Source organism: Saccopteryx bilineata, chromosome 3 (genome assembly GCF_036850765.1).
Source record: "Saccopteryx bilineata isolate mSacBil1 chromosome 3, mSacBil1_pri_phased_curated, whole genome shotgun sequence".
In the NCBI taxonomy this organism is placed as follows: Eukaryota; Metazoa; Chordata; class Mammalia; order Chiroptera; family Emballonuridae; genus Saccopteryx; species Saccopteryx bilineata.
Genome location: NC_089492.1, coordinates 50365913 through 50389511, shown reverse-complemented (window position 1 = coordinate 50389511; position 23599 = coordinate 50365913). Strand labels below are relative to the sequence as shown.

The 23599-nt window shown below is 37.8% G+C and overlaps 1 protein-coding gene across 4 annotated transcripts in view; it reads left to right on the top strand.

The window, feature by feature from the left end:
- The window catches only part of PCMTD1 (protein-L-isoaspartate (D-aspartate) O-methyltransferase domain containing 1), an 89786-nt gene that overhangs the window by 12567 nt on the left and 53620 nt on the right, over positions 1–23599 (top strand). For 2 of the 4 annotated variants that reach the window (XM_066266113.1, XM_066266114.1), the window contains exon 2: positions 22493–22924. The exons of the other annotated variants lie outside the window; for them this stretch is intronic. In XM_066266113.1, the coding sequence (XP_066122210.1) occupies positions 22618–22924 (307 nt within the window). In that variant the 5' untranslated portion in view covers positions 22493–22617. The remainder of the gene's footprint in view (positions 1–22492; positions 22925–23599) is intronic. 4 annotated transcript variants of the gene reach the window in all.

The window sequence follows — 23599 nt, the reverse complement described above, 5'->3', positions numbered from 1 at the left end:
TGCCCATCTGCTTTTCCAACCTTCCCCCTCTCCTTCCTCTCGTATCTCTTTCTTCCCCTTTCACAGTCAAGGCTCCATTGGAACAAAGTTAGCCTAGGCGCTGAGGATGGCTCCATGGCTTCCACCTCAGGCAGTAGAATGGCTCTGGTTGCAACATAGCAATGCCTCAGATGGGTTGAGCATCACCCCCTGGTGGGCATGCTGGGTGGATTCCAGTCTGGCACATGCAGGAGTTTCTCTGTCTCCTGCTTCTCACTTCAGAAAAAAACAACAGCAGCAAAAAATATATGGTGGGGCAGAAGTAGGTTTATAATTGTGAGTATATGAAACAGTTTATTCTTGTATTACTTTCCATACCCATATTTGTAAGCCTGCTTTTACCTCCACCCTGTAGACTCTTGAGGCCAACCTGGAATCATACTATATAAAAACAATTTTGAATCTGCTGCAAATATTAAAAGCTAAGAAAAGGTCTGAACTTTTATGTGCAGGGTTTTACTTGTGCCAAATTGAGTTTTTGTAAGCATTCAGAATGAACCTATATAGTAGATTTCCATTAATTTTTTTTTTTTTGTATTTTTTGGTTTTCACTATGTAAAAGTCAGAAATTAAGCAGGACTGAGCCCTAAGCAGTTTTAAGTTTGATGATTATTGAGACCACTGTGATCTTTTATTTCCTTTCCTGTATCTTAAGTGAGAAATAGGAGAGATGGGATGGATTTGGGCTACAAATGAACACATTTAAGTTGGATTGTGTGATTCTCTCTGCAGCAGCATTCTGCCGGAGAGGAGGGGACAAATAAAGTGTGGGTAGTGTAGTAGACAAATAATCCTCCCCTCCACCCAAAGAGTTTGATGTTGTAATTTCTGGAACTTGTGAACATGTTGTCTTATATGGCAGAGGGGGATTAAGGTTGCTAAACAGTTGACTTTAAGATAGGAAGACTATTTTGTATTATCTTGATGTACTCAGTGTAATCACAAGATCCCTTAAAAGTGGAAGGAAAGCTCAGCTGGATGTTGCTGGCTTTGAAGATGGCAGAAAGGGTTGTGAGTCAAGGAAAGATGAACGCTAGATGCTGGAAAATGCAAGGGAACAATCCCCCCAAACTCAACCTCCAGAAAGGAACCAACCCTGTCTGTCTTGATCTTAGCCCAGTGAGACCCCTGTCAGACTTTGACCTCCAGTACTGTAATGTAATAAACTTTCGTGGTTTTAAACCATTACAGTTGTGTTAATTTGTTATGGCAATGATAGAAAACTAATACAGGTAAGTTTATTGTGACCATTTGGTTCCTTAGGGAAGTGATTGCTATAAGCAACTCCTTCACCCAACAAAATATTTAAGATGGCATTTACAAAACTGATAGAATTAGTGATACTGTGTTTAAATGGGGGTGCTCTTGAGCCCTGCCAGGTAGAATTACCTTTTTTTTTTTTTTTTTTTTTGCAGCATCCTCAAGGTACCTCTGAATTTTGGGGCCTTCTTCCTTTCTTTAATAATAAAAGTGGTGTACTGGGCAGGTAAAGCAAAATAATATAAAGGATTTTTTTGAAGTTGTGAGAACCACAGACATAAAGACTGTCTAAAAGTTAGTTATAGTAATTAGCTAAAATTGATATGAGTAGTAACACAATGGGATTTTCACTAACAGGAAGGGAAATTATTAAAGAGTAGATAGTTTGAAAGGTGGAGGGCTACGTAGAAGGTTTTGGTTTCAGACATAATAAATTTGAAGGACGGATGGAAACCTCCTCCCCTGTGAAACTACTCTGGAAACTTATTAAATGTTTTGGAAATTTTGTGCTAAAGGGGGATGATTTAGATGTCAGCAGGAGAAAGGAGAAATATATACCTGCCTTAAAGTCCCTGAGGCAATATGTTGGTGGAAAGCAGGGGCAAATTTAACAGCTATTTAAATTGCTTTTTTGGCAGAGAAAAGCTGCTGCGGTTTTTATGCATTTGCTGCATGGAGTCTTTGGGGAAAGAATTCTGTACTTGAAAAAGTTGTACATAACAGACTATTCCTGTGCATTCACTGTAAATACAATGAAATTCCACCGTGGACTCACTGGCTATAAAAAATGTTTAGAGAAATTACAGTAAGGTAGTTGGATAAGACAAATTACTAAAAATTACTATCTTTAAAGTATTTTTGTTTCTGCTAAACACATATACCTCCTACCCAACCCACATTAAAAGAAACAAATGCCCTATAGAGACTTAAGGCTGTCTTGTAATCACCACTCTTTGATGTTCATTGTAATTCATTTTTAGTACAGTAGCAAAGTCTGTCATTTACTGTTGCTTTCTTCCAGAATTGTTTTCTGCTAAAAGAGTGATAAAATATTTTATTGAATTCTTTAGTGCCTGTTTATATATTTAGTTTTCCCTCTGCGGTCCCACAACTCTGGAACTGCTTTATTCCAATAAATGTTTTTTGATGGTCTTTTTCTTTCAATTTGAGATTCCATTAACAAGAAAAAGTAAACTTTACCATTGCTCATCTCTGGCATTTGTTTCAAGAAATTGGCCTTACTGATTCTCTGCTTCTTGATTCCTTAGTGGATTCTATTTTTAGCTTGTCTACCATGCCTACATCAAATTCAACAAGTTTTTGGTGGTTTTATTTTGTTCTTTTCCAGGCATGCTAATAATCTTAGATGGGAAAATGGCACCAGAAAGATTATGCACTTCAGTTAGTGAGCTCATATTTTAGCTGACTCCTAGTAGATGAGGACACTGAAGCATCATATCTAAAAGTTTGAGTCTGGTGGATTTCCTGAGCAGGAAATTAACTGGCCAGATTGGCAGCTGCTGCTATCAGTAATTAATCAGTGTTAGCTGTTCACCTTTTCTCTGATCAGGATGGTCAGATCTCATAACAGAAAAGCTAGTGACAAGTATTTAACATTTTTCTAAGAAACTAAAATAAATCATACCCACATACTTCGAAGTGAAAAGAAAGGGCGGGGGGGGGGGTGGAGTGTTTGTAGGGCATAGCAATTTAAGTCAAATACAAGGTATTGTGGATGTTTTGGATGGCAAAGTATCAAGATCTATTGTATTCTTAATTCATTTTGTTGCCTAACTAGTCTTTCATTCCCTGATTGATGTGAGTATAGTGTTTCTGGTTATCAGGATTCTATTGGTCTAGTCCAAACAGGAAACGGAAACCACACAGTAATTTGAACAGGGTAAGTTTAATGTAAAGAATTATTAACAAAAACAGTATTGGCTAGTAAGTAAAGAGATGGCTGTGAAGGTGCTGTGGTACTTCCTTGATAGAATTCACCAGAAATCTCTCAGTTACTAGAGAAAGATTTCCACAGAGAGGTTTCACCATAGGCTTTCGTCTACAAAGTGCTGGGGCGGGGGGGGGGGAGGCGGAGGGGCACAGGAGTGTGGTGTGGGGAACCCTTATGCTCTGTGGGGACCTGGCAAGCAGTGCAGCCCACCAGGAAGCAAAGTCCTTTCCTCCTGTGGTATCTCTCTGGCACCATCTCTTCACATTCTGGTGGAACATTACCCATCGATTGGAATTGATACAGGAAGTAAAAATATTTTTCATTGAATAAATGTGATATATATAACATTGTATAAATTTCAAGTGTACAATGTAGTACTTTGAAACATTTATATATTGTAATATTTGCCTTTGTAATGATGATACTTACAACATAATTGTAGTACAGTGTTGTCTATATTCATTATAGTGTACATTACAGCCCTATCGTTCTTTTACTACTTGATGCAAGTTTGCACCCTTAAAACATGACTCAAATAAGTGGCTCAATTTCTACAATTTTAAAAAGTAACTCTACACTTCCCTGTTTTATTTTAACAATATAAGAATTTTGTTGTTTTAAAAGCAGCAGGCATTTTATTTGAGAAAAGGTGTCACTTTTTGAGCTTTTATTTTATGATGTATTTGGAAAGATACATAATGAAGACCTTTGAGTTCAACACTTGGAGCCTTGAATTCTGACAGTATGACCTTGAACAAGTAGCTAAGTGCCTTTTGGATGACAGGGTGAAATGGATAATTTCTGGGTTTTTTTAAATACAATTTTATTATTTTTCTTAACTTGTTTTTTTACAAATATTAAAGTGCTGTATTTTAAATTTTATTTTTTTATGCACAAGGAATGATATGGATTATGCTTCTGTTGTAATGCGTACAAACTTTTAAATTTAAAGTTCTAGAATGAGATTTCAAATGTCAACAATGTAGTTTTGACTTGGCCTCATTTTATTGCTATTGCTACTTCAACTATAAAGAATTAAAATGCCCCCCCAAAACGTCTTGTATGTATGTAGTCTATAGATCAGCGGTTCTCAACCTGTGGGTCGCAACCCCAGCGGGATCTCCTAAAGCTATCGGAAAATACATAATGCATATCAGGTATTTACATTCCAAATCATAACTGTAGCAAAATTACAGTTATGAAGTAGCCACCAAAATTGTTTTTTAGTCTGGGGTCACCACAACATGAGGAACTGTATTGCGGGGTCACAGCATTAGAAAGGTTGAGAACCACTGCTATAGATTGAGGGAATGATTTAGAAAATGTATGCATGTTTAGGTTACTTTCATTTGACTTTCTGAACTCATTTCTAACTTGAGCATTTTAACAACTTTTGTGTACCTCCTGAACGTTACAGTATTTGCAAAACTTTGCTTTTCTTTGAAATTTTCTGTGACTTTGTATTGCACTAATAATTCAGAAGAAAGTCTGTTTAATTTCTTTTCTCTCCCTGTGTTTGTATGTCTCTCTTGATGTCCCTGTCTATGTATCAGTCTAATTTTTCTACTAATAGTAATTTTCCCACATTCTATTCTGAAGACACTGAAGTATCAACTCTTCTACCTTTATTGGTAACTGTGATGTCTTATTGCTGTCTTCTCTGCTTCCCAACTTAACTAGAATGACATTAATTTGAACCATTGAAAATTACTTGTAAGTTGTTTTTTTTTTAATACAAAGTGAGAAGTGGGGGTCGACAGACAGACTCCCGCATGTGCCCAACAGGATCCACTGGTATGCCCACCAGCGTGTGATGCTCGGCCCATTTGGGACGTTGCTCCTCTGTAACTGGAGCCATTCTAGTGCCTGAAGGTGGGGGCCATGGAGCCATCCTCAGCGCCCGGGCCAACTTTGCTCCAGTGGAGCCTTAGCTGCGGGAGGGGAAAAGAGAGACAGAGTGAAAGGAGAGGTGGAAGGGTGGAGAAACAGATGGGCACTTCTCCTGTGTGCCCTGGCTGGGAATCGAACCTGGGACTTCCACATGCTGGGCTAATGCTGAGTGAACCGGCCAGGGCACTTGTAAGTTTTAGTGTCTTGTGATACTTTTGATATCACAGGTTTATTTTTCTCTGGCTATTAATATTTGTTGGTGATTTGCTTTTATTTTGAGGGGCATTTACCTTGCCCCTCCCTTTTAAAAAATGTATAGTATTGCCAATTAAATTGTAAACTCCTTATGACTTTTGTCTCTTCTCCAATGAAATATACCTCAAAGCCCGCTAATCTTAATATGCAGTGGAATATATTACTTGTGTAGTGTAGCTATATGTGCTGTTTATATATATATATCTTAAATAATTGGAGAACTAAATTATTCATTAGTGGGGAGTCGTGAATTATCTCCTCTTTGTTATAAGGCACACCAGTCTCATAGGCAAAACAATTAGCCTGTGGGGTCTGTGTAACTTAAGTCATTGTCTCACCCTTTCATTTTGATTAAATGAATGTCATGCCAAGGACTGTGCTCATTCAATCTGTCATCATTTACTGATTGTTACTTGGACATTAGGTCCTCTGCCAAGTCTGTTTATTTGTATAAAGCCTTCTCTTGAAGAAGCCACAGTCAAATGCGTGGGAAATCGAATAATAACCTTGTGAAGAGGTGATACAGATATATCGAAAGTGCTTTGAGAGCATTGAAAAAAGATGCTATTACCTGGCTCTCAAATTTATATGTGGAAGCCCTAATTCCTAATGTAGTTGTTTATGGCAATGGGGCCTCTAAGGAAGTAATTGCTAGGTAAAGTGAGGTCAGAAGGGTGGGGCTTTGATTAATTAGTGTCTGTATAGGAGACACCAGGGGGTTCTCTCTCTCTGCAAATACCAAGAAAAACCTTGTGTGGGGGACACAGTGAAAAGGTTGGCCCCCTCCAATGTAGGAAGAAAGTCCTCACTGAAAGCTCATCATGCTGGCATCTTGATTTAGGATTTTTAGCCTCAAGAATTTTGAGAAAATGAAATTTCTGTTTTTTAAGTCATCTGGTCTATGGTATTTTGTTAGGACATTCTGGGGTAAGATAGCATGTAAATGTTCTGGAGGTGAGCCTAGAGAAGATGCATGTGGGGGATGGGGGATGATATCCTTAGGATGATAGATAATTGTAAAGCACTTGTTTGGTAGATTTCTAATAAATACAGTTATTTTGTAAGGTACTTAAATTCTAATAAAGTAGACAAAACTAGCTCTGTTTTTCCCGAGTTTGAACTCGCACACTCTGCCTGTGGATACATGTACAAATGCAGCTTTATTTGTAATACTGTTGTCAAGTGGGATGGAATTATTAGCATGGCAGTCTGGGAAGTTGGGGCTTTTGTCTGATAATATTTTTCTGTGGAAGATGAAATACATACAGCCATTTGTTGAATCAAGAAGATCCAAGAGAGGATTGTAGCAGTGGTAATGAGTTAGCATTGGGGAATGGGAGCCAGAGGTGAATCAAGACAGGTATTGCTGGGTGCTACTGAAATGCCTGTTGAGATTGAGAAACATGAATCAGTGGTACTAGTTCAAGTTGTAGTGGATTTCTTTTCTCAATAACACTGCACAGTATAAAACACTCCATAGAGAAGGAAGATTGTTGGATTGGTCCAAGGTCAGGAGTTTGCAAGAGGAGTAACGTAGAAAGTTAGAATAAAGTTTTGAGAATAATGGAGAATTCATGAGCTCTCTTTACTTTGGGAAGAAAGTGGTACTGGTAGGTGTCACTACCTACCGGTTAAGGCTCATGGGCCAAATGTTATATTTTTTAAGTGATTGGAACAAAAACTAAAAGAAGAGTAATATATTATTATGATGTGAAAGTTGTATGTAGTTCAGGTTTTGGTGTCCATAAATAAAAAATTTTGGAATACACCCATACTCTAATGTTTTTGGCTGCTTTTGCTTTACAGGTAGAGTTCAATAGTTGTAGCAGACACTATGGCTTGCAAATCCTAAAATATTTACTATCTGTCATTTTAGAGAAAAAAGATTGCAAGAGGACTAGTGGTATTGGAGATTAAGTGTAGTGTTAGAAAAAGAATGAGCAAATTAGATGTAAGATGCAATGGTAGAATGAAATAAGGATTCAGAGGTTTGGACAGTGGGCAAGTAGTCCTTGGCATTTGAGAAATTGGATTTGTTACCTTTGGAGCTTGGATAGTTGTTAAAGATGCCCAGGATGATGCTAACAGTTGGGACACAGAGAAGATGGCAGTTGAGATGCGAGAGTTCCCTTTAAAAATAGAGGAGTTGATCTTTCAGTTTCCTCAATAATGGGCACTGGGGAGATTATTGATGACAGGCAAAATATTAAAATGCAAAACTTGTTTTCTTTTTTTTTAATCAACTTTTTAGGGCTTCATAAACAAGTAAAAGTGTATATATATATGTGTGTGTGTTTGCTGTATCTTTTTATTTTTAATCTATAAATACAAATATGTGTGTGTATCTTTGTGTATGTGTGTGTCCTCAACTCATGAGTTCAAATGATTCCTCCAATCCTATTAAAAGGTATTTATTTCCCCAAGGTCTTCCCCTAATCTTTCTATGCTTTGGTTTTCCTCGGAAACACCATAGAGCTGTTTTAGGTGCAGATTTCAATGAGGTCTCATTGAAAATCCAAAGTATTTTATATGTATTACATATTATTATTACAGATTTTTATACATTTGATAAATATTTCCTGAATAGGAATATTTCTTGAAATGGTTTGTATTAAATGAAAATAGGTGATGGACTGTTGTAGGCTATTTACATATATTATCATATACTTTTGACACTAATCCTGTGAGGTAATTATTAATATAACATTTACCATGTAGCAGCTCAGACCTAGAGAGGTGAATTTGTTTTCTGAGGTCACATATTAGGAAGTTGTAGAGTTATGATTCCATTCTAGAACTCACAATAATCCTTTTAGTTAAGTAGTATAATTTTTATTTATGTTGAAAGAGCATTTTCTGTTAGCATGTGACTGAACATACAATTTGATATGAAATTATAATTTGATTTATTGATAATCATTCTATAAACGATCCTTCTAAGAATAGCAGATAAAATTGTTATATTTCTATTGATATGAGTCCTAGTGACTTTAAATTTTACATTGGTGTTTACATTGTGACTCACCACCATAAATCATGTGGATTCAATCTAGACATATTTAATACATAGTTACATAATTTTTGTCTGAAAGTTGATAATAATTTATGAACTTTCCTGTAAAGAAAGTGAATAATTTAGCAAGAATACAAATAAAATAGTTAAAATAGGAAAACAGTGATTTATAGCTAACTTTTATTATGTTTAATGTCAAATGTCATAGTTCAGTTATTGGTAATATTTTTCTTACAGTCTCCACAGCTATCATAAGTCAGGTTTCAGTAATAGTATTTTCTATCAATAATTAAAATATTTAAATTAACAAATTTAATTATTAAAAAATTATATTCACTTAGTTTTAAGAAATCTAAAAGTAGTAAATTAGGTCTTTTGCACTTATAATTCATATGTTTTAATGTTTGGATAGAGTTTGTTTTAAGATTATTATATAATGACTTCAAAACTTAGGTTTCTTTCCAACTGTGATTTTGGACAAAGCCACTGCTGGGACTCAGTTCTTTATCCATGAAATGGAATGAACTCTTCTGTAATTCTTAGCTCATAAGAAAGCTCTTTAAATTGAAATTAGCTTCTGGAATATGGTCTTTGAATCTTTCATGCCTTTTTTTTCTGAGTCATAAATAAGTGATCAGTTTTCATTTATTGAATTTATTTATCTTTAGAATAATCAGATGAAGTCTTTCTGCAGTAATTGAACTATCCAAATGTGTAAGGTAATACTAATTGCTTTGAGTAACTTTTGTTGAAAGAACATTCAGTATTTTAAAATGTGCTGTTAGTGAACATAACTTACAGTTTAATTATGTATGATTTGAAGATCAGTCTAGTTAACATAAACTAATTCTTTATGCTATTAAAGATCTTTAGTTCAATGAATTTATTTTAGTCAAATTCAGAGTATGTAGTTTTTAACATTTGTCTGAAAATATACTAACAAGTTAAGAGACTAATTTCCTTGAACAAAAACTGAACTGAAGCCATCCATTGATATTCTCTCCTTTCCTGCTCCTTGCCTTTCTTACTCTTTGCTAGGCTCATGGTGAAGAAATAGTTAAATGCAGCCTGGAGGGAGATACTGAGCTGTAGTTTAAAACGCTTTTACAAACATTTTGATTATTCAGATTGGACTCCTTCCTCTAAATCAGTGTTTTTCAACCAGTGTGCCGCTGCACACGGTCAGGTGTGAGTATAAATACATTTAGAAACTATATTATTAACTATATGTAAAATATGTACTGTGTTAGAGTGTCATCTTGTGTCATTTTGGTAGGTGGTGTGCCCCAGGATTTTGTAAATGTAAAAAATGTGCCACGGCTCAAAAAAGGTTGAAAATCACTGCTCTAAATGACTTTTATTGTCTCAAGGAACCATTGATGACAAATTAATCATGTAAACTTAAGGTAAACCTCCTAGCTTACCTTAAGGGGAGAGAACAGATCATCTGAATTGATGAGTAGCTCCCAAATTGTGTAATTTGCTTTGGAATATTTTAAATTTTATTTGAATATTGTTCTGTGTGAATTCATAATTTTTTAAATAAAACAAGCCTTACTTTGAAAGCCTGACCCAAGTGGAGCTAAAAATGTGTACACTTTTCTCTTGTTTCCTTATTGATCTCTTTATGTCCTAAGAACATTATCACTTAATGGACTGAAACCAAAAAGCTCAGCTGTCATTTTAGTGTTTTGGTTCAGGCTTTTCCTGAATTAGAGAAGGCAAGCAACGTTCCTATTTTTAAGGTTTTTCTAGGCTGCAACTCATAAAATTTTTTTATTAAATGTGTTAAGGATGGTTAGTATAGCACTTCTTGTATTTCTTGGAAAACTGAAAGATGTTAAGTGGGAGTCTTCAAGTTTGAGTCAGTTACTCTGATGAGTAATTTTGTTAGCTCCAAGATATATGGAAGTTTGCATATTGAGGGCATTTATAGTATACCATTGGGGTTGTGTTTAGGAATGCTTGTGCTTGCATTGCGTAGTGATACAGGTTTAGTGAGGTGATATATTTAGATCTGTGAATAAAAGGAGAGGAAACACTTTTTGGAGATACATGAAATCTTGTAACTTTATTTTTTAAGTGAGAGAAGGGGAGATAGTGAAGCACACTCCCGCATGTTCCCAAACCAGGATCCACCTGGCAACCCCTTCTGGGGCCAATCCTCGAGTTACTGAGCTATTTTTACTGCCTGTGGCTTATGCACTCCAATGGAGCTATCCTCAGCACCCCGGGGCCAGACTAGAACCAATTAAGCCACTGGCTGTGGAAGGGAAGAGGGAGGGGGAGAGAAGCAGGTGCTCTGACCAGGAATTGAACCCAGGATGTCCATATGCCTGGCCGACGGTCTAGCCACTGAGTCACTGGCCAAGACGCAACTTTCAAAATATAAAATTTCAGAATGACTTGCTATCTCGTTCTTTTAAAAATTATGTTCCTTTATTACCTCATATTCTATACTTTGAACTTGCATAGAACTACCATCTACTGTTTCTTTATCATTTGAGTTCATGCTGCTTTTCACTGCCCTAGGTGAGGAGAAGAAGAACATTAAAAGGATGGTGGGGGGGGGGGCTAGCTGGTTGTCTCAGTGGTTAGAGCATTGGCCTGGTTTGAGCGTGTCCCAGGTTTGGTCCCTGGTCAGAACACATGTGAAAAGCAACCATCTGCTTCTCATCCCCTCCCTCTGCTCCTTTTTTCTCTTTTTACCTCTTGCAGCCAGTGGCTGGATTGGTTTGATGGTCAGCCCAGGCACTGAGGATAGCTCGGTTTGTCCAAGCAGTGGCCTCAGGCACTGAGGATAGCTCGGTAGCTGAGTAACTCCCAGTCCAGGCATATGCAGGAGTCTCTCTCTCTGTCTCCTCTCCTCTCACTTAAAAATAAATAAAAATAAAAGAATGAGGGGGAGGGTAGAGAGAAAAAAAGGGCATAGGAAGCAACAATGGAATATTGTAATAGAGAGTAAAACTGAAAGGCTGCATCTGTGAATATGGGCATCTTAAAACTTAGAAAATCTCAAAATATGTAACCAGTTAGAGCTATCTTTTGTTACTTTAAATTATATGTAGTAGGGAATTGAAGGGTTAGGAGAGAAGACAATCTTGGATTATTTTGAGATAGTGATTTATCAGTTGTCTGAACAGATGAAGATTCCAGTGTTCAAGGAAAAATGTACATTCACTTTGCTGTAGCCATTACGTTATGTATAGTAAGTTCAGATTTGAAAGAATTTTCTAAAGTAGAAAGCTAGAAGTTACTCTCACAGTGTATTATATTTAGTCACCATTTATTAAATGCTTAATAAGATCTTTACAACTGTGATGAATATTTTAAGTAATGACATATCTTTATTATTTTATATTATCTTTATTACTGAGTTTACAATTTGGTACAAAGATGTGTTGAACCAGAGAAAACTGTACAAGACAGGTAACTTTTTGCTAAATTATATAACAAATGCATCATTAAAGAAAATTAGCATGGGCAGAAGTTAATTAGTAAACTGCCAAAGAGAGATTCGGTCCCTGACTGTTGCCTGAGCCCAGATAAGTGAGCAAAGAGGCACTGGTCCTGATATAGGCCTCTCAGCCTAGTTTGTGGCCTAGAGCATGACAGAAGACACTGCATTGCTCTGCTTTTTTCTTCCCTCCCTCTCTACCTCCCTCCTTCCCTCTCTCTTTTCCTTCCTTCCCTCACTCCCTCCTTTTTTTGTATTAACCTCTATTTCAGTCAGCTTGTGTGAATGTGTATGTTCTTCTGTTCAACTTCTGTATATACTGTTCCTTGATTTTCTTGACACTTCTAACTTCAAAATTTATACTTTAACTCTATAGTTCTGTCTTAACGAGGTTACTAGGTGATGACTTCACTAGATTTCAGGACTGGCATTTCTTCATTTTTGCTTTTTTAGTGTTTTGTGTTTAAAATTGAGAGTTGCAAATATGCCCTTTTTTGTCCTAAAAGTGAAAATAAACCATTTATTGGATATGTGTATGTTAGGAGTTTTTGATGCAGTGTACTATTTCCTCTTTACAAATTTATGATATGGTGCCCCCCCACCCCCAATTTTATAGACAAGGAAATTGAAGATCACTGGTAATTTGTCTGCGACTGTACCATCAGTAAATGACATCAGTCACCACTATTACATTCTTTTATTCTTTGCAACTGAGAGTACTAAAAGGGAGAAAAGAGAGGAAGTAGGTTGAGAGAGAAGGAAAGAGATCTGAGTATCTTAATCAAACATCTTTTTCAACTAAGAGAATGAAAAGTTTACTTTTGAATTATGGATCCGGAACCTATGCTGCCATGTTGGCCTGAAGTCAGCCTTGGCAGTTTATGGCACATGAGTAGTGAACCTTAGCTTAGCCTACTTTTCCCCTTTCTTTCATTATTCTATACAGATAACCCTTGAACAAAACAGGCTTGAAGTGCATGGGACTATTATACAGGGATTTATTTCCCAATACGTACAGTATTGGAAATATATTTTCTTTTATGATTTTTTAAATAATATTTTTTTCTCAGGCTTATCTTATAAAAATACAGTATATAATACATATAACATACAAAATATGCATTAATTGATTGTTATTGGTAAAGCCTCCGGTCATTACTAGTAGTTAACTTTGGGAGAAGTCAAAAGTTATATGTGGGTTTTTGACTGGGAGTTAGTGAGGTGGGGATCGGCACCTTGACCCCCGTGTTTTTCAAGCGTGAACTGTATTTCTATGTTATCACATGTGTCATCGCTGAGAAAAAGATACTCCCTTCTGTAGTTCCTTTCACATTCAATGCAGCGTTGGTACATGACTCTCATGATGAGTTCATTAAGGGGTGAGGAAGAAAGACCCTTTGTTTATGCCCTCAAATAGTGTGTTCTCTTTGGTGTCACTAGTTTCTTCCCTGCAAAACTGGGGTGAGCTTTGTTTTCACCTTTGTAGAGAAAGTAGCTGCAAGGAGCAGTTGGCTGTTTGTCACTGGTTGCCAGGAAGAAAGGAAAGTGAGTCAGCATTTATTCTGTTCTTCTCTTCTGTGTCTGTCTGCCATCTGTTTGCTTTTCATGTCTTGTCTTTACTCTTCCATAAAACATTCCTAAGCTGCTGGAAAGACATTGAACTTGGCCTTCAATAGTTCTTCCCCAAACCAAATACATTAAAGCCATTTATCTAATTTTCATAGAATAGCAGTTCTTAAAACACATCACATCATCTCTGTTGAGCTTATGTGAAGATGCCCTTTGTTTGGCACCCTATCCCAAACATACATCCAAGAGCGAAAATGCCAAGGCGTGAAATTGTGTTCTATGAGTAAATATGACAACTTTCTTCTCAGACATAATTGCTTAAGCTTTTCAGTCCTTTATTCTCTTGTGGTACTTTTCTTGTTCTGGCTTTATCTTTCTTGTTTTTCTCTAATTCTTTATTTTTCTTTTATTGTTTAGTGGGGGACTTGGCCTCCCCAAAAGTTCTTTTCCTTTTCTGTTAGAGAAAATGGCAGGAGTAGTGCAGATAAAATTGTAGCTATCATAAGTAAGAGAAATGCCAAGGATATTCAGAGTTAACTAAAACTCAGCTGTATTTAAGTGTGGGTTTGACTGATGCAGGAAAATTAGAGCTCTGGGGAACCTACAGAGTTAGAACTTAGCCTCTTCATTTTACAGGGTTGGAAACTACATTTTGGAGAATTGTTCAGAGCCATACAACAGTTATCAATGGAAGTGTATGGCCAGTAGTCACGGCCATCACTGCCAGGTACGTGCAGGTTCCCATTAGATTCGGACAGATGATAAACAGTGGAGTCGAAAACTGGTGGGCCATTCTTTTTATTCTAGCCTTGCACCTGGCCGGCAAGTAGAGTCAACACAAACACTCAGAGGGCTCCAAAACCCACTCATTCAGTGCTCACAAAACTACTGACACATTCGGGTTTTCCTAGAATCAAAGGCCCCCCACCAGCTCAGTCCCCTCTGGTTCCACATCTCCTCCTCTCTGCACAAACTGGCTTCTCTTTCAGCATTCCGCCATCTTGGCTGCTTCCTCTTCAACAACATGGCCTCATTCCTCCTCTTTCTTCTTAAAACTTTTTGGCATAACAATTACCCTTCCCAAGCAGGACGGTAATTAGCAGTTTCAACTGGCAGCATCATTTACGTGGGCAGCGCCATTTTTAACAAAATGAGCATAAAAATCACATTTTACAAACTTATTTGCCCAACAGGGAGTAAAGCTAGACCTTGGTCTTTTGACTTGCATTTGGTAATTTTCTGTGATTGAAATGGCATTATCTCAAAATTCACAAATAGTGAACACTTCTATGACCTAATGCTGTGATGGCTTTTTAAATAACCATTTGCTTTACTTTCATAGAAAATGAAGTGTATTTCAATTTAGGAGATTATTGTTCAGGTGTCAAAGTATTCACTACAGATTTTAACTTGCAAACTCCTTATGTATATTGATTGTATATCAATTCAAACTCTCATTGTCTAGGAGTTGGAACTGGTTACATGATCCTAGTGCATCATGTAGTAGGATAGCATGTCTTTGGATTTTGGAAGAATTTTTGATGGCATGAAGGAATGTGTATGACATATAAAGTGAAAATCTGAAAAAATATATATAGCATAATACCAATATTGTATTTAAAAAAAACAGGCATATACATGCTTAGAAAGTGAACACTGACTCTGAATGTCAGATTATGAACAACTTTTATTTGTTTTACTTGGCTTTCAAATCACCTACAAATGTACATACTACTTTTATAATCAAATCAGCGAATATTGTGAAAATGTACTTAATTTAAAATTTATTTCCTACACAATTTTAGGAACATGTATGGTAAAATGGCATATCTTTGTAGTGTAAATTATCGTTCTTTTTTTTTTTTTTAATTAGGGGAGATAGAAAGACTCCCGCATGCCCTGTGACTGGGATCTACCTGGCAGCCCCTGTTTGGGAATGATGCTCTCCCAATCTGGGGCCGCTGGCAACTGAGTCATTTTTAGCGCCTAATGCTGAGGCTCCCCAGAGCCATCCTCAGCGCCGCCCAGGACTGATGAGCTCAAACCAATCGAGCCATGGCTGGGAGAGGGGAAGAGAGAAAGAGAGGGAGAGAAGGATGAGAGCGAGAGGTAGAGAAGCAGATGGTTGCTTCTCCTGTGTGCCCTAACCAGGAATTGAACCCCTGGACAGCCACACACCAATCCTATGCTTTACTGTTGAGCCAACCGGCCAGGGCTCAGGGTTGGATTTTACTACTATAGACTGTTTTATTTGTTAAGTGTATTTTTGTTCCTTGGGAAATTATTCTCAGTGTGTCTTTGTTATATTTCATCTGATATTTTATTTTTCCCTTGTCAGTTTTGTTCAAATAATATTTATACATGTACCGACCGTACACAGTTCAGAAAGTCAAACCTTGAAGACAGGGTTTCTCAGTTCACTGGTTTCACCCTGTGGCTCACACTCCAGAGGGAATTGAACACCTTTAGCTTAGTTAACACATTGCTAAGATACTTCTTCTACTTTTTTAAATTCATTAATTTTAGACAGTATTTACTTTGTGTTATCTTGGATGAGGTATTAAATCCCATTCCCCTTCTTTACCTTTTTCCTCTCTTTCTCCCAGTGTGATCAAATGATTATTCAAATAGAGAGCAATTGTGTTTTTACTATTTGACTATGTAAACATTCCCTTCTACAAATAATGTAGTGTAATCATATTTTCTTTTTTTAGTTTTGGACTTTTCTTAACATCTCATTTTAAGATTAGTCATATAGTATGCCTCTCATTTTCTTAAAGGGTTCCCTGGCTCCCATTGTCTGCAAGAAGAATTCTAAGTTCAGTGTCTGTGAGCCTGTGAGCTTACCTGCTCCTCTTTTTGCCATCTACTGCTTTCTGTCCCTGTGCTTCAACTCTGCAGTACTATTTGTAGTGTCTTGATAGGCCTATTTGCCTCTTGTCTCTGTCTTCTCCACATCCCTAAACACCTTTCTTCTGCCTTCTGTGCTTACTAAGACTTCATCTTCTCTAGGGAAGTCAATCCTTTCATTCCCAATTCTGCCTTCAACATATCTGGGCTAGGTGCCCCATTTTAACATGGCTTTACACATCTGATTTTGTAAATTACTTCTGCTAGCTGTTCTCCAGATGTGGTCTAGGGTCCCTGAAGCCTCCTAAAATAAAAGATCTCAAGAAGTGTGTGTGTGTGTGTGTGTGTGTGTGTGTGTATTTCAGCTTTTTTTGCTTAAAGCCTTTATCATTGGATGTTAAGGTATCTCTTTAATATGTAGAAGCTTGCACCTACCTTTCTATTACTTCAACACATGAATATGTATTGTGAACCACCATAACTTCCTCATTATCTCCTTATCATTATCCTAAAGACTGTATTTCCCCATGTGTAAGACGCACCTTTTTGGAAAATATTTGAGGTCTAAAAACTGGGTGTGTCTTATACAGTGGCTGGAGATTTTACTTGCACATCTCACTTTTTCACACTTGTTTTTGCACTCGCCATAGATTTTTTTTACTTGCATTTCCCACTTTTTCGCACTTGTCTTTGTGCTCGTTGTTTCACACTTGCTACCAGTATGTCATGGTAGGTTACGTTTTGCCACGTTCTTTCCAGAAATGGCTCAGAAAAGATTTTCATACAGTGCTCAATCCAAGTTAAAAAGGACTCAGTTTACAAAAGTGAATGAAAATTGTGCTGCTGAACGTAGGTTTGGTCCTCCTCCTCCTCCTCCATCTGAGTAATCAATCCAAGAATGGCTATGGGAAGAAGAAACCCTACTGAAAACGCCACAGCAGAAGAAGGCCATGAGAGACAAGTCAGCAAAATGGCCTGATTTAGAGAGGGACTTGAGGATATGGATTGAAGAACAAAGGGCAATTGGAATTTCTGTGTCCACAAAGATGGTTCAACATGAGGCAAGAAGAATGGCTGATGAAAAGGAAGTTACTGATTTTAAAGGAGGACACAATTGATGCTTCAGGTTTATGAAACAGAATGGACTGAGCACGCATACACACACCAGACTTGCCCAAAAGATGCCTAACAGCTATGAGCAGAAGGTCCTTAAATTTCATTGTTTTGTCATTCAGTGTCAGAAGTCAAATCAGTTTAAGTTGGGACAGATTGCAGATGTGGATGAAGTCCCCTTTCAATTTGATGTCCCAAGTAACAGAACTGTTGATAAGGGAGTGAAAACTGAAGACAAATGGACATGAAAAGAGCCATTTTAGAGTTGTTCTAGCTTGTGCCTACGGAACCAAGCTGCCTCCAATGCTGATTTTCAAACACAAAACAATGCCAAAAGAAGACATTCCTTGAGCAGTGATTGTTGACATTCATGACAAAGGTTGGGTGAATCAGGATGGGATGAAGATCTGGTTTGAGAAAGTTTGGAGGAGACCAGGTGAGCTCTTATGCAAACCTGCCCTTTTGGTGCTTGATCATTTCAGGACACACATAACAAAAAACACAAAGAAGATTGCTGCAGAGCAAAAAATCAAACTTGCTGTCATACCTGGAGGCTTGACATCCCAGCTCCAACCACTTGATGTCAGCATTAACAAACCCTTCAAAGCTGCCATGAGAGACAAATGGAACCAATCGATGAAGTCTTCTTGGGACAGTTGACAGCAGCAGGAAGAGTAAAGAAACCAACTATAGAAGTTTGTGCCTGGGTGAAAAGATCCTGGGATAATATCAAGATTGATATCATTGTCAAGTCACTTAAGAAGTGTGGCATTTCAGATGTCATAGATGGAACTGAGGATGAGGCAATATATGGAGATAGTGATTTGTCATCAAACACAGATGAGGACAAGCTGATGGGAATTTTGACAGTGATGAGGAGTTGTATGAATTTTATGATGAATAAACTTTGAGTTGAATAACTTTATATAATACATCCCCCCCCCCCAATTTCAGGCCCCCAAACTAAGGTGCATCTTATACATGGGAAAATATGGTACTAAATGCATGAGCTTGTTAAAAAGAAAAATAGAATGCATTGTAGCAGAGTGTACCTTCTATTCAAGGAAATCTTTCCTGACTGCCTCCCTCCTGGATGTCCTTATAGCTTTCTGTTCTGATCTGTTTGTTTTTCTTACCAGTCTAGGGATAGAATCTGGGAAAAACTGGTTTCACAGTTTTATACTGCTTCTTGCTGACAAGATGATTTTCCCCCCAGCCTTCTGAGTACCTTGTCTCAGGTCTGAAAACCAGATTGCACTGCACTTTCTACAGTGGAAATGTAATTCCCTCCCTTGTTAATATCTGACCGACTGACTCTCTGTTGCCCATAGTAGATGTTCTTAAATTAGAGTGTACTCATTACTCTCTTAAGAATTCAGGAGCCTTCTGAAATTATATGCAAAACTTCTAATTCATTTATTTTTTAATAAAGAGAAGTGCCATAAATATGATCAATCTCTTGAAAGGGTCTAGGCCAAAATGGAAAACAAATCACTGGCCTACAGGATAAAAGTCTTACATTGCTGAAAAGTACCCAACTGCATGTAATTTTTTATAAGTATCATCCACTCTCTTGCTTTAAATACCAGTTGCTTCCTTCTCCTATTCCTTTAACAGTATTACACAAATCATGCCTTTAAGAAAGCTTTCCTTGATCCCTGGATTCAGTTTCCACTTTGGGTTTCTCTGGGCTCCTGCAGCAATAGTCATATACATTGTAGCACTCCATCCCTTTACAGATGATTTCTCACTTGAAAGTGGGTATGGGAGCACCTTCCTTAGGGACTTAGTATAGTTTCTGTCAGCAAATAGTTCTTGTTTGCTTGATTCTTCCTCTTGCCCTTCTCTCCAAGAGTTTGAACTTCTGTGTAGTCAAGTCAGTGTTTTTGTTTTGCTATGATAATTTTGGATAGGTTAGATACAGTTCAGTAGGAACTGAAAAGGGTCAGGCCATTCACCAGCCCTACATCCAAACAAGGGGGATGGTTTTTCAAACTAGTAAATGATGGCATTTCCATAGAGCCATTTATATAATGTCTATGTGTAGTCACAATTACTCATAAAATCCTTAGGCATGTGTCACACTAGAGACTGACAGGAACCAATCCAGGGTAGCCACTCTTTCTTTCATCTTGGGAAGACATTCATTCTTTGAGTAGCAGATGAAAAACAGACCACGTCATATTAAAAAAAACAAAAAAACTTTGTATGCCTGAATTGCACTTAGTGAGTTGATATCCTTTAGTTATCTAAGGATTCCAAAACTAAGACCCCCTGTAGGAATGCAGATTGACATCTCCCATTACGCTACATACTACAAAATAACACTCATGGAGGAGAATGGCAGTATAAATTCTTATACTTTTTATGTTCTTTGGTTGTGGGGGACATTGGAATTAGCCAAGTTTGTGTGAGTTTGAATTAAGTTAAATAGAAATCTGATGTGAATTCACAGTATTTTCTCTATCAAAAAGTTTGAGGGTTTTTTTTTTTTTTTGGCTTTTTTATGTTTGTTGTTTGCTATATATATATATATATATATATATATATATATTTTTTTTTTTTTTTTTTTTTTTTTTTTTTTTTTACAGAAAGAACCAATGTTGGCTGTGCCTGATTGGTTCAGTGGTAGAGTGTCAGCCTGGCATGTGGATGTCCAGGTTCAATTCCCGGTTAGAGCACACAGAAGAAGCGCCCATCTGCTTCTCTAACCCTCTCCCTCTCACTTCTCTCTCTCTTCCCCTTCCTCTCCTGCAGCCATTGCTCAATTGGAGCAAGTTGGCTCCTGGTGCTGAGGATGGCTCCATGGCTCTGTCTCAGGCGCTAAGAAGAGTTCTGTTGCTGAGCAACAGAGCAATGCCCCAGATGGGCAGAGCATCGACCCCTAGTGGGCTTGCTGGGTGGATCCCGGTCAGGGTGCATATGGGAGCCTGTCTCTGCCTCCCCTCCTCTCACTGATTTAAAAGAAATGAAAGAAAAAAAAGAACCAATATTAATCCACAAACCTCCTGCAAAAAGAGGCAGGCCAGGCCGAGTGTTCCCAACTCAGAAGCTCAATGGTGCCAGATGGCAGGGTCATCAGGACAGAGTGGAGCCAGGCCTGTGCAGCCCCACAGCCTCCTCCTAGAAAGGGTTTACCTCACACTTGAATGTAGCACCTACCCTAGCTGTTTCAGACCTGATGGCTTTTCTTCTTTAAGGTCAAGAGTGAGGGTGCATTTACAGATGTATTGTAGAATTGTACACCTTATACTGTATAATTTTATTAACCAATGTCACCCCAATAAATTAAGTTAAAAAAAAAAAGAGGGATGATTTGATTCAGCTTTGCAAGAATTGGCCATCATAACTCTTATTTTAGGCTATGGATATTTCTCACTTTCCCATTCTCCTGACTTACTAATTCAGAAATTGATGTATGCATTTAGTTAACTGTAGTTGTATAACGCTTATATTGTGTATTCAGCATTATGTATTAACAGTTTTATTTAATTCATCAAGGTGCACTTATATTTCATTTAAAAATGCCGAGTTTGACTTAGTATATTGTGTGTGTATGTGTGTAAAATGTATATTCTAGTGCTTAAACTATTAAAGTTGTTAATAAAATTCCTTGTCTTATTTATAATTACAGGGTCTGCCAAACAAAATTATTTTTGTACACACACACACACACTTTAAAGATGTGGATCTCTCTTTTTTTTTTTTTCTGTATTTTTCTGAAGCCGGAAACGGGGAGAGACAGTCAGACAGATTCCCGCATGCGCCCGACCGGGATCCACCTGGCACGCCCACCAGGGGGCGATGCTCTGCCCCTCCGGGGCGTCGCTCTGTTGCGACCAGAGCCATTCTAGCGCCTGGGGCAGAGGCCGAGGAGCCATCCCCAGCGCCAGGGCCATATTTGCTCCGGTGGAGCCACGGCTGCGGGAGGGGAAGAGAGAGACAGAGAGGAAGGAGTGGGGGAGGGGTGGAGAAGCAGATGGGCGCTTCTCCTGTGTGCCCTGGCTGGGAATTGAACCCCGGACTTCTGCACGCCAGGCCGATGCTCTACCACTGAGTCAACCGGCCAGGGCCTCTTTTTGTTTTTACGTTTTGTAATTAGTATTTTGGTATTATGTTATTCTTTGGGTTAACATTTTGAATTTATGTAGTGCATTTGTTAGCAGATTTTTAACTTTGAGAATTTTAAATCAATCCAGTAATTCATGCATATTAGAGTAGACTTATGCTACTCTAAAGAAGGCAACATGGGGCCCTGGCGATTGGCTCAGTGGTAGAACATTGACCTGTTATGTGGATGTCTGGGGTTAAATTCCCGGTCACTGCACACAGAAGTGACCATCTGCTTCTCCACCCCTCTCCTTCACTCTTCTCTCTCTCTCTCTTACTCTTCTACAGCCATGGCTCCATTGGTTTGAGCACATTGCCCCCAGGCACTGAGAATGGCTCTGTGGAGCCTCCACCTCAGGTGCTAAAAAGAGCTTGATTGCAAGCATGGCTCCAGATTGGTAGAGCATCGGCCCCAGACAGGGGTTGCCAGGTGGATCCCAGTCGGAGCACTTGTGGAATGTCTCTCCTATCTCCCCTCCTCTCTTGGAAAAGAAGGAAAAAAAAAAAGGCAACATGGGTTGGTGATTAAGAGCACAGTTTCTGGAGTCTGAAAGACCTAGGACTGTGTCCTAGCAGTGTGTCTTTATAGAACAGCACTGTCTGGTGTGGCAGCTACTGGCCACATGTAGCTCTTATGCACTTGAAATGTAATTAGTACGACTGACTGAATTTTAAATTGTATTTAATTTTAACTAGGTATAGGTAGCCACATGTGACTAGTGGCTAACATATTAAGCCTCATAGTATGATGTGACTTAATTTGCTGTGTTTCAGGTTTCTTATCTGTACAGATGAGGTCATACGTAAGCTACCTTTTGTTATTATGGTAAGAGTAAATAAAATGATGTATTTAAGGTGCTAAACACTATTATCTGGAAGACTGTCCTTGAGAAATGGTAGTTATAATGATGCGTATTTAATAACTGGAATTACTTTCCTTTTGAGCATTAATTTAAACCTGTTTATTTTTATTCTTTCCTTTCAGGATTAATATATTTTTGGAAATCAAGTGCAATATTAAAAGGAAAACAAACCATACCACACATTATTGAAGCCATTTCTGCTAATTTTATTACATTTTAAAATTTATGATTTGATTTGAATACTATCATGGGAGGAGCTGTGAGTGCTGGGGAAGATAATGATGACTTAATTGATAACTTAAAAGAAGCTCAGTATATCCGCACTGAAAGAGTGGAGCAAGCCTTCAGAGCGATTGATCGTGGAGATTACTATTTGGAAGGCTACCGAGACAATGCTTACAAAGACTTAGCCTGGAAGCATGGGAATATACACTTGTCAGCACCTTGCATTTATTCTGAAGTTATGGAAGCATTGAAACTTCAACCAGGATTGTCTTTTCTTAACCTGGGAAGTGGAACCGGATATTTAAGTACAATGGTGGGCTTAATTTTAGGTAATTTTATTTTTGTAAAATTATTTTCTAAAAAGTAAGCTGAGTTTGTATTACTGTTTATGATTTACAAGGTTTGTAACTTTGTGTACAGTATATGTTTGAATGTATATACTTAAAGTAGTTGTCTTCCTTAAATGGAAACATAAAGTAATAGTAATCCTTTTTTATTCTCAGCCCTGACTGATAACTTTTGCATTTAGTCTTAGACTTGATAAGCTCTTGGAATTGTTTTCCAACCCCCAGTCATTGTCTGTACTAAAATTGAACAGCTGGTAGGCTGGAGACTGAGGAGTATAATGTAATCTATTTCAGGTAAAGTTTTCTGACTGCTGACATAGAGTTTGATAATTATCAATGTCTCTCATTTTAAAGGGATTGGTGCCAGGCTTTTTGTTAAAGATATAGTAGTATGTGGGATACAGAGGATGTGGTACTGGTGGACAAAGCAAAGAACGGGAAAAATTGGAAAGAAATAAGGCTATGTCACAAAGTTTTCAGCATGTGTCTATTTTGCTAGGTGTTATTTCTGGTGTGTATATATATATAGAAGTAATCAAAAGGAACAAATATCTTTGCCTTCTAGAGGATTAGTGGGTGCTTAATATTAGGGCTAGGCATTGCTTCAAGCACTTTATGTGCAGTAACGCATTTAATGTTCCTAATAATACAGTAAAG